The sequence below is a fragment of the Triticum dicoccoides genome, chromosome 2A, assembly GCF_002162155.2.
Source record: "Triticum dicoccoides isolate Atlit2015 ecotype Zavitan chromosome 2A, WEW_v2.0, whole genome shotgun sequence".
Taxonomy (NCBI): Eukaryota; Viridiplantae; Streptophyta; class Magnoliopsida; order Poales; family Poaceae; genus Triticum; species Triticum dicoccoides.
Window position 1 is genome coordinate 588,121,300 of NC_041382.1, and position 13,569 is coordinate 588,134,868.

The 13,569-nt window shown below is 43.8% G+C and overlaps 1 protein-coding gene across 6 annotated transcripts; it reads left to right on the top strand.

The window, feature by feature from the left end:
* The first annotated feature begins 485 nt into the window (after positions 1-485).
* LOC119355543 (cyclin-dependent kinase G-2-like) lies at positions 486-5,180 on the top strand. 6 transcript variants are annotated; one of them, XR_005171611.1, is made up of 10 exons: positions 486-2,292; positions 2,390-2,518; positions 2,635-2,770; positions 2,904-2,992; positions 3,081-3,192; positions 3,308-3,414; positions 3,507-3,680; positions 3,754-3,858; positions 4,060-4,134; positions 4,943-5,180. XR_005171611.1 is itself a non-coding variant. In XM_037622362.1 (7 exons), the coding sequence occupies exons 1-7, from the start codon at positions 779-781 to the stop codon at positions 3,598-3,600; spliced, it is 2,181 nt and encodes a 726-aa protein (XP_037478259.1). In that variant the 5' UTR covers positions 486-778; the 3' UTR covers positions 3,601-4,011. The 6 variants fall into 6 exon arrangements, 1 of the variants encoding a protein (XP_037478259.1); XR_005171608.1 differs by having other exon boundaries at positions 3,507-3,858; XR_005171609.1 differs by lacking the exon at positions 4,060-4,134 and having other exon boundaries at positions 3,507-3,858.
* The last annotated feature ends 8,389 nt before the right edge of the window (positions 5,181-13,569 follow it).

Consider the following 13,569-nt stretch of genomic DNA (forward strand, 5'->3'; position numbering starts at 1 on the left):
ATTCTTTTATTCTTTTAGATGGGAGTTTTAATGATGTACATGTGCTAATAAAACTCTAGATTTATCTCACATAATAGTCTACCAGATTTTGCAATTTTCTAATTTTTTTGGCCTTTTTTTTTGCTGTTTTCAGAGGTATTGCGAAGAAAAAGAAAAAAATCGCGCCAGACGGCCCAGCGTCCTCCAACGGGCCGGCGTGCCTGGGCGTGCCGCGTGCCGGCCCACGTAACCTACGTGCCGTGCCTGGGCTGCTAGCTCCCGCCCGTGGGCCGGCACGGCACGGCCCGGTTATTATTCGTGCCGAGACGGGCCGTGCCGTGCCAGGCACGTTTACGGCGGGCCGGGCCGTGCCGTGCCGGGCCGGCCCGTTTGGCCAGGTATACCCACGAGGAGCCCGCGGGTTTCCCAAGTCCAGAAAGGGAAAGCCGCAAAGCCGGCCGCGGCCACGCACCAACGCGAAGCGGCGCCTACCCGCTCGCTTCCGTCCCCGACTCCCCCTCCCTCCCCATCCTATTCGCTCCGCCGCACCACCCACCCCATCGCCCGCCTCGCGGAATCCTCTCGTCTCCCGCCGCCGCCGCCACCGCCACCGCCACCCCGGCCGGAGGCCACGCGCCCCACGCGGCCTCTCGAACCCGAGGTCAGATCCAAACCCCAGCCCCGGGACCGAATCGCGCCGCAGTTTTTCTAGGTTTTGGTACGGATCTAGGGTTGGTCGCGGAATTCCGGGGGCGGGGGCTATTCGCTCGGATTCCTCCGCGGCTCGGATTTCGCGCTCATGGCCGCCGGGCGCCACGGAGGGTACCGGGACTACGAGGCCAGGGAGCGGGAGCCCGACGCCGAGGCCGCCAGGAGGAGCCAGAGCCTCGGCGGCCGCCACCGGAGCGACGCCGACCGCCGCCGCGACGGCGGGCGCAGCAGCGGTGGCAGGGAATTCTCCAACGGCTATGGCCACCGCCGCTCGCACCCGCCCAAAAGCCGCCTCTCCACCAGGCTTGGGGACCGGGAGCCCGGCGAGGTGCTCAGCGGGAGCGCGTCAGACGACTCTGGTGGGAGGTCAGGCAGAGCGGCAGGGGAGAATACCATGTCCAGTTCTAGCAGGGAGGGTGAGGTGGCCGTGGGGGCGCCTGCTGCCCCTTCGCCCAGCAAAAAGAGGAAATTTTCGCCGATAATTTGGGACAGGGATAGCCCAAAGCCGCCGTCGTTACATTCTGGTACAGTGACTCTGAAGGGAGTGGTGGATTCCGCTTCTGCTGATACAGCAAGTGACAAGAAAGTGGTGGAGTCCTCCTCTGCTCAACTCCCTCCCCCTCCCCCGCTGCCACCACAGGGGCACATCCCAGAGAGGTTGGTCGTGGACAATTCACCAATGGATGTGGACCTTGCCGTTGACACTGACAACACTGAGCAGTTGCACGTGCTGCAGGATAGTGAAGTGCTTGAGGTAGAGGAGAGTAAAGTGAAGGAGGAAGAGGAGAGTAAAGTAAAGGAGGAAGAGGAGTACCCAACAATGCGGAACATATCAACTTCAAGGTGGGCAGGTGCTAACGATGACGACGAGGAGGGTGTAACACTGAGGAAGAAGAAAGTCTTATCTCCTGCAGATTCCGCTGAGCTGGGGCAGGGTAAGAAGACTCCTACACCAGAACTTGGGGAGGTTGTGACCAGTGATATGTCTGGACGGAGGACCATGTCAAGGTCATCTGATTCAGGGAGAATGGGTAACGATGAGAAGGAAGATTTGGAATTAGGTAAAGGTGACTACATGGATGTTGATAGAGGGGAGGCTAGTGTTAATGGTTCAGCTAATCTTCTATCTTCTGATTCGGAGGATGAAGTGCGCAGGTCTGAAACCCCTGAGCCAGTGAAGCCGGCTCATCGATGTATCAATATGCTGCAAGGTTGCAGAAGTGTTGATGTGTTTGAGAGGCTCAACAAGATTAATGAAGGCACCTATGGTGTTGTATATCGAGCAAAGGATAAGAAGACTGCTGAGATTGTTGCATTGAAGAAGGTCAAGATGGAAAAGGAGAGAGAAGGTTTCCCGTTGACCTCTCTTAGGGAAATCAACATCCTTTTATCTTTCCATCACCCTTCAATTGTTGACGTTAAGGAAGTAGTAGTTGGCAGTAGTCTTGATAGTATTTTTATGGTGATGGAGTACATGGAGCATGATCTTAAGGGTGTCATGGAGACAATGAAGCAGCCATATACCCAAAGTGAGGTCAAATGCTTAATGCTTCAGCTATTAGAGGGTGTAAAATATCTTCATGACAATTGGGTACTTCATAGGTAATGGTTAGCTTACCTTTTGTTCTTGTTCTTCAGATATTATATAACCAGGTTCCTGTTGACTATGTACTGATGATAAGCATCTCATTTATTTCAGGGATTTGAAGACTTCAAATCTATTGCTGAATAACCGTGGTGAGTTGAAAATATGTGATTTTGGACTGTCTCGTCAATATGGGAGCCCACTAAAACCTTATACTCAATTGGTTGTGACTTTGTGGTACAGGTAGGTCACCAGCCAACATCAGATTCCACAGCAGCGCTTTGACTACCTTAATTTTTCACTGTAAGTTCTTTTATTTATAAATCACACTGATGTCTGTTTCTCCTCCTTGGCTACAGGTCACCTGAACTATTGCTAGGAACAAAGGAATACTCTACTGCTATTGACATGTGGTCCGTGGGCTGCATTATGGCAGAGCTTCTCGCCAAAGAACCACTGTTCAATGGGAAAACAGAGTTTGAACAGCTAGACAAGGTACTCCATTTGTCTTATGTATGCTTTCCATGCATGTTTCACAGTGCATATTCTTCTATGTTGCTGATAGCTGTAGCCGCCAATATAGATATGTATTCAATGATAGCTTATGGTGAAGCTACTTTTCTTGTAGATATTTAGAACACTTGGCACACCTAATGAGAAGATATGGCCTGGTTATGCCAAGTTACCTGGTGTCAAAGTCAACTTTGTTAAACAACCGTATGTTTCTTATACCTGCTTTTGTTGTTTCTCCACCGAGCGTATATGATTGTATGATTGCATCATATTTTGATTTTTTCTTCTTCAGGTACAACAGATTAAGGGATAAGTTCCCAGCTGCGTCTTTTTCTGGGCGTCCAAACCTATCTGAAGCTGGTTTTGATCTGTTGAATAAGCTCTTAACTTATGATCCTGCGAAGGTAAAATTAATACTCTTCAATGGGACTCGTGACTACACGAATCTTGCGTTGTCAATTTTTTACGCTTCATTGTCATTTATATTACTGACTAAGGACACTTGATTTTCTTGTACAGCGTATATCAGCTGAGGCTGCATTGGAGCATCCATGGTTCAGTGAAGTACCTCTACCTAAGTCGAAGGACTTCATGCCAACATTTCCAGCTCTAAACGAACTGGACAGGTGATTTTTTTACCCATCAGTTTTGCATATCCTATGCTTATAAACATTTATGTTCAATAGTCCATTTATATCTAATGCTATAAAATATACAGGCGTACCAGACGGTATATGAAGAGTCCTGATCCTCTAGAGGAGCAACGGTTGAAAGAACTGCAAGCAAAAGGCAACCGTGGCCTTTTCGGCTGAGCTCAAACCGCTTGCTTGGGTTTTGTTCGTACTGACTGCTATGCTTCAACCTGAATCAGTGAGGTCAGATGGCTTCTGAGGTGAGATGTGCCATGGACATGAAGTATCAGATCTTCTTGGTGTCTTCAAGCAACTGACAGCGTTCTTTAGCAGGCTTTGTGCTTAGTGACTTGAGGCCCATCATAGAATTCTTTTCACAGGATTAGCACTCCGACCAGATTGATCATGAAAGCAGATCTAACCTGCCTCCATCGTAAGGTTTGGCCTGTTGGCTTTATTGGCTACACACTTTACACCTGTTTCACCTTTGGAACCTATGTATGTAAAATATTCCAGATTGGTACGTTGTAAACAATGCTCAGTGTGTTGGATTTACAATAAGATTATAAGAATCTATCATTTTTTTCTCTCTGCTCCTATAGTGCTCTTTTCTTTTGATTTTTGCATTTTGTTTGCAAGAAATGAAAGTGGCGAAGGGGAAGGATGCCTTTAGCTTTTCTTCAGGAAATCATGGACAGTAATACAACTTGAAAGGTAAATATATTCAAGAGTTGTTTACCTCAAGAGATGTATTGCTGATTAAAAATTGATGAATACATGTTCTGAAAGACCATCTATACCCAAGGGCTCTGTTTTAGTATTCATAAAGAAACACCATCTTAAATCCTAATCATGTTCGTAGCGCTAAGAACTCCCAATTCTGAAAAAAGGTGAAAAAAAGAGAATGATTGAGAACGAAGAAAAGTGCAAAACATGACTTGAATGAAGACCCAGCCTGGATGGGTGTATTCTCTTTTCCACCTTGACGATGTATACAAGTCAGTGTTAGTATCGAAGTATCTAACAGACATTGTATTATTCACCAAGAATTCCTTTATCTGAGCTGTTCTTCCATGCCTGTGCGTCATATGTCTATCGATTTAGGATACGAGTAAAGAATGTTATGTTTCTTTAGTTACTCTTTGTGATGTTTCTATTTTATATTTATCGTGCCATTTTGACATGCACGTATCTGCCGAGCAAATTGAGAACATGAAGGGAGCACTTGGATTTCATTTCTATCCGGTAGTTAGTCTAAATGTCCGTTTTACAAAGCTGGTTACTTGCCCATGACAAGATCAAAGATCAGGGATATCTCTTCTTGAGCAATGTGGTTCGCTTGTTAAGTTTTTCTCCCACGTCTTCTTTGTGTGTAAATTTGCTGTTCTGTGCTATTGGTAGCCAAAGATGTACTCCATCGCTATGTTCTTTGCATTTGGTGATAACTACTTTTACATTCTGCTCAAGTACTAGAGAGTTGGTTGGACTTACTACAACTGTTCTATCTGTGACACGTCTGCAGCTTAAGCTGTGGCTGCTTCAAGAGGAAGCTTGATGGCCGCCAGCTTGTTGTACCTAAGTGACTAAATTTTGTGGGAGGTCTTGAAGTGTATTCATCTGTTACTTGAGTGAGCCATAGTGGTCACTGGTCAGTTTACTATCCTTCCTTGTTTATTAATGCACCATATTCATCCAACTGATTTTTGGGGATGGTCATCTGTTATTTGTTTGCATGGAGTATGGTTTTTGTTGAACTTTCATTTCGTCCTCTCCCATATGGCCGACACTTTGTTTTCTATTTGAAATATCTCCTTGACTGATGTAAATGCCACAACATTGGCATTGTTTACTCACCTCCACGAAATTGAGGCTATTTAGATTAGTGAGGGAGGTCAAAATTAGGATGAAATACTAGTGTTGCGTGCTCTCTGTTCCCCACTTTGGTTATGGTAGCCTGGTTGTTTTGATGGGCCACATTTGGAACAAACGTTTGGCATGCTCTTTGGGGATGCTTAACTGCTTATGGTTCTCGATGTTCTTGTAGTAGTGTTTTCTTGTCATGGGTTTACATGAGCTGCCCTTGCCACTACAAATGTTCAATTGCTACTTGCCACTTCATTCTGTATGACGTTGGTGATTCGGAGTTTTGCGTTGTCGAACGTGATGATCAATTTCTTGCCCATTTGTTTGCCTCTTATTTTAGTTTCAGTTCTTGCGGAAGATATATCAGCCCATCAGCAGGCTTGAGTATGTTTTTGCGATATAAACATTTGCGTAGTTGCAGTGGTGTCGGCGCGCAGAATAGAAAGATTGCAGTGGTAACTACGGTCTATTCCCTCTGTTCGCAAATATAAGATGTTTTACATATTTCAATATGGACTGAAATGAATGAACAAAGACACTAAAATGTGTCTATATACTTGAATCAGAAAATGGTTAGAACATCTCAGGACCGGAATTGAATTACTGACAGAGGGAGTACATTATAACCTATGTTGGTAACTGAGAACTCGTAGAGTGGGGTTTTTGTTGGTGGCTACACATTGAAACTTTTTATTTGTTTGAGTTGACAAAGTTTTGTAGCACTGTTTTTTTGTTGCCTGGACCTCACGAATGCCATTACATCACGACTAGGACAAGTAATATGGATCGGAGGGAGTAGTAGAAAACAAAGCAACATTTGTTGGCAATGTTTTAGGAAGTTTTTTTTTTGGATTTCACTGCTTATCCAATGTGCATGTGTTCCCGGGATCAGAGTTGCATTTCTGAGGCTCGTCACTTTATGGAAGAGCAGGATGCTTCTTCTAGCATTTACACCCGACCTCATGCTCCTGGTGAACAGTAAAATCATGAAAAATAGAAAGAAAAAGAAAAAAACTTATGTTTTTTTTGTGTTAACCTTGGACAAAATGTTCTACTCCCTCTTCCCTGTAATATAAGAACGAGAAAAGGTTCTTATATTATGGGACGGAGGGAGTATTGCTTGCAAAAATTTATCAGGAACGAGCATTCCTGGAAGTTGTGGCAAAAAGAACAAAATCGACATTCCAAAACTGCTATTTTTGAAATTATTTTGGAGTATTGATTTTTTTTTGCCATGACTTCCATTTTGTGATGAAAATTTGCAAGCGTAGAAATATTTTGTCAAAGCTTACCAAAAAAATTCAGCACTTAAAAAAATCATTTTCTTTTGGTTTTACTGTTTGGCTCATTTGAGCTTGCGAGCAGAAGAATGCTTTCGGCTTCTTTACTTTTACTAGTCCGTGATATAAGGGCCTCTTTGATTCGCTGATTTTGAAAATGTAGGAATAAAAAAAGTATAGGATTGGGGTGGCATGCCAAATTAAATCCTATAGGATTAGCAAGGAGTGTTTGATGCCAGATGGAGAACAAAAGGAATTATAAAAAAAGATTGGAGTGGATGTTAGAATTTTCATGAAATTTAGTATAAAAGATCCAATAGGAAGAATATCTATGGTATCTAATCCTATGAATCAAAGGACCAACATAGAAAAAATTTCTAAGGATTTCAACCGTTCAGAAATCCTATAAAATTCCTTTGAATCAAAGGAGCCCTAAATAGTTCTCCTCTTGTATAACAAGCAGCCTGATATCGGTCTCCTCGCTGGACGTGAACTGCCATAGTGCCATTCCGTGTCTTTGTTGCACTCCCCGCTGAACCATCGGTTCGAGTCTTCTGGATTGCCATAGTTGAGTAATCTTGTTGCTCACCACCCATTGGCGTGGGCTTGTGTAGACTCCATTATTTGCAGGTCGACGGGGATATGACCAAGCAAGGAGCACGGGATGACTCAAGCAATACTACTCCGCTGCAGCGCACACTCGATGTGATTATTATTAATGTACAAATGTAAATAGCTCGTTAATTAGTTAAGATAATCAAATACTTCCATGGGTGCATATATATGTTACTGAAAGAACGTTTCACGGTGAGACAGTAAAATGTGGTCTGCTGACGAACCTTCTCGCATCACAGTTCGTTGGGCGGTGCACACTCCCCGGAACCACAGTGCTTCTCGCCGACATGACTCACTGCTGTCGATAGAGTAGATGTGGTTGTCACGTGTGATGCGCACGTGGTAACCAACCAAAGGGCCTCGCTGGAACATATGGTCCCGGCAGTTAAAAAACATCGAGACGTACAAGCACTTCGCGGAACACTATCTGGCCTGCACCGATGAGGCGACCACCGCCTGAGCTCTCTCGTAGGAGTAACTCCTGTCTGCCTCGGGTTTTGGGTCCCGTCGCTCATCCGAAGTTCCTAGTCATCCGTCAAAGCAAAATTACCGCAGAGGGCTCCGCGGTGCGACCCACCGAGTACTGTTTAGATCAGATGTGTTTGTACATTTCCCCTAAAAAAAAAAAAGATGTGTTTGTACATTCAACCTTCCCCTGGAAGCCATCCGTGGATCAGCTAAAGCAAAGAAAAGAAAAGTTCAATTTTTATTAACGACGCGGACGGCCAAAATTGTTGCAACTGCTGTAATACATGTTGAAATGTAGAAATACATCAACGCATCTACAGACCTAGTCTAAGACAAGAATTTTGGGGCGAAAGGAGTACTACTCAAAAGCGACGGTTATATAACCAGTAAAGGCCAAACCACTAATTTATTAACGTTTGGCAGTCCTGGTTTTCTAAAGTTTTATTAGGAGCATAGTATTTTTTTTCCCAAGAACCATGGTTTAATTTTTTTCTGTTTGTTAAACATAAATACAACCGTTTTATAAACCATGGTATCTTCAATATCATGCTTTTGGCAGTATTTGAATGCCTTTTTTTTCCTCGAGAAAAACTTTGGTTTTTCAAAACTGAATTATTCATTGACCAAGCATTGGAATATTGAGGTTTTAGAATACCGCAGTTTTAAAAACTTTGCTGCCAAACTGGCTCAAGATTTTTTTTTCTCTGATATGCAATACAACATACGTTTTTTTTTGGCAAAACCTTGTCCTACATAAGAAAAAATGTTTATTTACCAAGGGATTTTTCAAGTGCCTAACTAGAAAGTTTTAATGTAACATTCTAGGGAAATAAATCGGAATGTTCAAACCTTTCCCCTTCTACTTTCCTTGCGAAAGGGAAGTGCTCATTATCCCTTCTCTCCCTCGCCAAAGAGGCCATAAGTCCACTCCCCTTCCGTCCATTCCTCTGGCGATGGGAGGTTGGGAACCCAGGATCTTCTTTTACGGTTTGTTTCGCGACGTCGATGATGCCGTCAGTGAAATATCATTCCCCACCTCCATCTTTGCGGTGATACTGCTGCCGGTGGAACAAGGTTCCCTCGGCTTCGTTTTACCTTGGCAACGATGTCCTCGACAACGACATCAAGCAACCTGTGAGGATGGTTTGTCTCTACCCTTTTTGGGCAGTGTATCTAGCTTGTCCGATGCAAGTGACGACGCCACCGGTGGAATGGGGGCCCCCCAACTCTGTTCCTACCTTGGTGACAACGTCCTCTGTTGACACACGAACACGTCACATGTACCCTCGACGGTGGGGGTGATGCACCGCAGCTCATGTCGAAGGAGACCCGACCGACAGCGCGATACGCAAGACAGTCGACGGGCGCTTTTGCAGACCCGAAAACCCCACACCCCCAGGAGGGACCCTGTCAGGGAGTGCGGCGGCTATGGGCTGCCCTAGGTCGATTCGCTCGCCCCTAGAGGCTCGGGATTCGCAGCTCTCAAACACGAAGAACAGCGAAGAACGGGATAGAAAAACGGTGGAGAGATAAAACGTAGATGAAAAAGTAGTATATTGATTTGTTCGATTGTGTGTTGTTCAATCGGCCGTCACCCCTTGGGTATATAAGAGGCGGATGGACTTTCCGTGCAAGGAAAGGTTAGAATTCACGTCCAAAACCCTAGTTTGGGTCCAACTCGGAATCTGGACTTTCCAAAACTGTTCGGTTTACAACCTAGCAGCACCTTGCAGGTCACTTTTGAGGAAGTAAATGATCTTGGATGAAAATGTGCCCAAAAGCAATCTTGACCGTTTCGACGAGACGAACAACTTTCATGTTGAACGTTTTTTGATTAAAGGCCATCTTGAGAGAGTTTTTGGCTGTTTTCCGAAGTTTGCAGCAGAAAAATCCAAACCCCGGACGGACATGCCCGGAGTGTCCGGCCTACAGCAGAAAAATATGGAATCCGGAGGGTTGCCTCCGGAGTGTCCGGCCATCTACTGTAGCAGCATCTTGTAGCGGCCATAACTTTTGCATACGAATTCGGATTGGGACGATCTTTATATCAAAATCGATCGTTTCGACGAGACGAACAACTTTCATGTTGAACGTTTTTCCATCCGAGATCATCTGAATAACCTTTTGAGCCCATCTTCAACTTCTCGTCCGATTGACTATCACAGCCTCCAACCCGGCAAGTTTTTCATCCGAGTAAGCTTTCCACACCGACAATGTTTCTATCCGGCAAGCTTTCACACCGGCAAGGTTTCACTCCGGCAAGGTTTGTACTCCGGCAAGGGTTTCACTCCGGCAAGGTTTGTACTCCGGCAAGGTTTGTACTCCAGCCAGGGTTCCTCTCTGACAAGGTTTCACTCCGGCAAGGTTTGTACTCCGGCCAGGGTTCCTCTCTGACAAGGTTTCCACCCCGGCAAGAGTTTTCTTTCCCACTCAGGGCCGGCCCGCGAAGTGTTGCCTCTAACTTTTGCATACGAACCCGGATTCTTAACCATGCCAAAATCTGGTGTCAACACATGCCCCCCTGTTTTTCGGCAAAGCTTGTGTGCTGAAAATAACTTGTACTGTGTTTGTTCTAAGGACGATGTCAACATCCCATCGGCCATTTATTTTTCTTAGGGCGATAATTATGTATCGGCCATTGCCTATTTAGGCTTCTTGCCACACACTCGGGTGGTATTTCTTCAAGTACTTGCCATTGAGAGCTCGAGGTAACAACGCCCCTTGTATGGATTCCACCAAATATGAATTTCCGGGAACTACTCTTGCGATCCTAAAAGGACCTTCCCAACTAGGAGACCACTTCCCAAATTTTCTATCTTTTGAACCAATCGGTAGAATTACTTTCCAGACGAAATCACCAACTTGAAAATTCTTCGACTTGACTTTCTTATTGTAAGCTCTTGCCACCCTTAACTTGTCTCTCTCTATGGCCTTCAAAGCAGCCAAACGTTTATCGGCAACTTCGTCAATGTTATCCATCATTAAGTTATAAAAGTCTACAACCGATAAATCATTTTGCTTGGCTATTCTCAAAGCATTCAAATTTACCTCCACCAGTAAAACACCCTCTTGACCATATACTAGCTCATATGGAGTTACCTTCGTAGCACCATGCCTTGAGATCCTATGTGCCCACAAAGATTCAGACAACAACTCATGCCATCTCCTTGGATTATCCTCAACCTTCTTCTTGATGAGCTTGATTAAAATTTTATTGCTAGACTCAGCTTGTCCATTGGCTTGGGCATAATATGGAGATGAATTGAGCAATTTTATGTTATAAGATTCGGCAAATTCTCTAACTTGGTGTGACATGAAAGAGGAGCCTTGATCTGTAGTCAATGTTTGAGGAATGCCGAATCTATGAATAATGTGCTCGGTTATGAATTTTATCACCTCCGTATGTGTCATGTTCTTGAGAGGTACTGCTTCAGACCATTTAGTGAAATAATCGGTTGCCACCAATACGAACCGATGCCCCTTTGAGGAAGACGGATGAATTTGTCCAATAAAGTCTAAACCCCATCATCTGAAAGGCCACGGCTTGATAATGGGATGTAACATAGCAGCAGGAGCCAACTGAATATCACCAAATTTTTGACAAGATTCGCACCCTTTATAATATCTGAAGCAATCATTAATCATGGTCGGCCAATAAAACCCAGCACGTAGTAATAACCATTTCATCTTGGGAGCCGACTGGTGAGTACCACAAATGCCTTCATGTACCTCTCCCATAGCAACTCTTGCTTGGTCCTCATCCAAGAACTTTAAGATAACATCATCAACTGTTCGGCGATAAAGATCATCATCCCTCATAGTATATTTAAAAGCCATACGCCGAACAGCCCTGTCCACCCTTTCACTCGGATTACGTAAGTAAGCAACAATGGGCTTCCTCCAGTCGGATTTGTCACCTGTACTAGATTTTTTGTTAATGACCGAATTAGTGGGTTTTGGTTCGGCCTCTTCTATAATGGTAAGACAAGACATCGGACTTTGAGAAATATGAAACATGCCATGATCAACATGATATCCAGATGCTTGCTGTGCCAACTCATTTGCTTTCCAGTTGTCATGTCTAGATATATGTGCAATGCTAAAACAATCCAAAGTAGAGATTATATCTAAACATTTATCAAGATAAATATTAAGTGATTTGTCCAAACACTGAAAGACTTTGGATATTTGCTGCACCACTAGTAACGAATCACCATAAGCCTCAATATATGTAACACCTATATCAAGTAACATCTCTAGGTCGAATAACAATGCTTCATATTCGGCTTGATTGTTTGTGCAAAAATATTCTAAGCGGCATGAGGCTTCAAAAACAGCACCATGAGGAGATATATAAACAATACCAACACCTTGGCCATTGCTACAAACTGAACCATCAAAGTATAATCTCCATGGTACTAATGAAACAAGGTTCATATCACTATCATGCTTGTTATTAACCCGATGTTCAACAATGAAATTAGCAACAAGTTGGCCCTTCATAGATTTTAGAGATTCATAAGCCAAATCATATTCAATCAAAGCATAAGCCCACTTGCCAATTCTACCACTAAGAATTGGCCTATGCAACATGTATTTAATGACATCGGTCTGACAAGCTACTACGCAAGCACTCGGCACTAAATAATGTCTCAATTTTGTGCAAGCATAATATAAGCATAGACATAATTTCTCAATAAATGTATACCTTGTCTCTGCGTCCAATAAGCGGCAGCTCAAATAAGTGATGGCATGTTCTTTTCCTTCGGTCTCTTGAGTTAGAACAGCACCAATAACTCCTTCCTCTGCTGCAATGTAAAGTCTGAAGGGTTCTCTATGCTTGGGTGCTCTCATCACCGGAGGAGTGCACAAATAATTCTTGATCATATCAAATGCTTCTTGCTGTTTTGCCCCCCAAGTGAAATCATCATCATTCTTTAGCCAAAGGATAGGAGTAAATGCATCAACTTTCCCTGATAGATTAGCTATGAACCTTCTCAAATAATTGACCTTGCCAAGGAACTTTTGCATATCTCTCTTGCATGTTGGAGCCCCCACTTTCTGTATGGCCTCTATCTTTTTGGGATCAATCTCTGTGCCATCTTCATGAATAATGAAACCCAAAAACTTGCCAGCTGACACGCCGAATGCACACTTTAAAGGATTCATCTTCAGTCCATACTTTTTCATTCTTTCAAAAGCTAAACGCAAATCGGCCAAGTGAGATTCAAAAGCGTCCAATTTGACAACAATATCATCAATATAGACTTCAAGTATGACACCGAGTAAATCATGAAAAATCAAATTCATAGCCCTTTGATATGTGGCGCCAGCATTTTTTAATCCGAATGTCATTACTGTCCACTCGAATAAACCAAGAAAACCAGGGCAACGAAAAGTTGTCTTGGACATGTCCTCTTCGGCCATAAAAATTTGATTGTATCCGGCATTACCATCTAGAAAGCTAATAACCTTATGTCCAGAAGCATCATTAATAAGCATATCAGCTATTGGCATAGGATACTCATCTTTGGGTGTAGCCCTATTCAAATCTCTGAAGTTAATGCACACCCTCAACTTGCCGGATCCTTTCTTCTCCACTGGGACAATGTTAGAAATCCACTCGGCATACCTGCAAGGTCTAATAAAATTAGCTTTAAGCAAACGACCGATCTCTTCCTTGATCCGGTCATATGTTTTTGGATTAAACTTTCTGGCCGATTGTTTATATGGTCTAAAACCAGCCTTTATAGGTAACCGATGCTCCACTAGCTCTCGGCTTAAACCTGGCATCTCATGGTATTCCCATGCAAAGCAACAAACATATTCTTTCAACAGCTCAATCAACTTAGCTTTATGATCGGCTCTTAAATTTGCATTTACAAATGTCGGCCTAGGATTTAAACCATCTCCTATATCTATC

What these genes read in the sequence shown, in the direction of transcription:
- LOC119355543 (XM_037622362.1), top strand. Translation starts at nt 779, where the DNA reads ATGGCCGCCGGGCGCCACGGAGGGTACCGGGACTACGAGGCCAGGGAG. An exon ending in TAACTTATGATCCTGCGAAG is followed by an intron (nt 3,193 to 3,307) that starts GTAAAATTAATA and finishes TTTCTTGTACAG; the next exon opens with CGTATATCAGCTGAGGCTGC. An exon ending in GCTCTAAACGAACTGGACAG is followed by an intron (nt 3,415 to 3,506) that starts GTGATTTTTTTA and finishes TAAAATATACAG; the next exon opens with GCGTACCAGACGGTATATGA.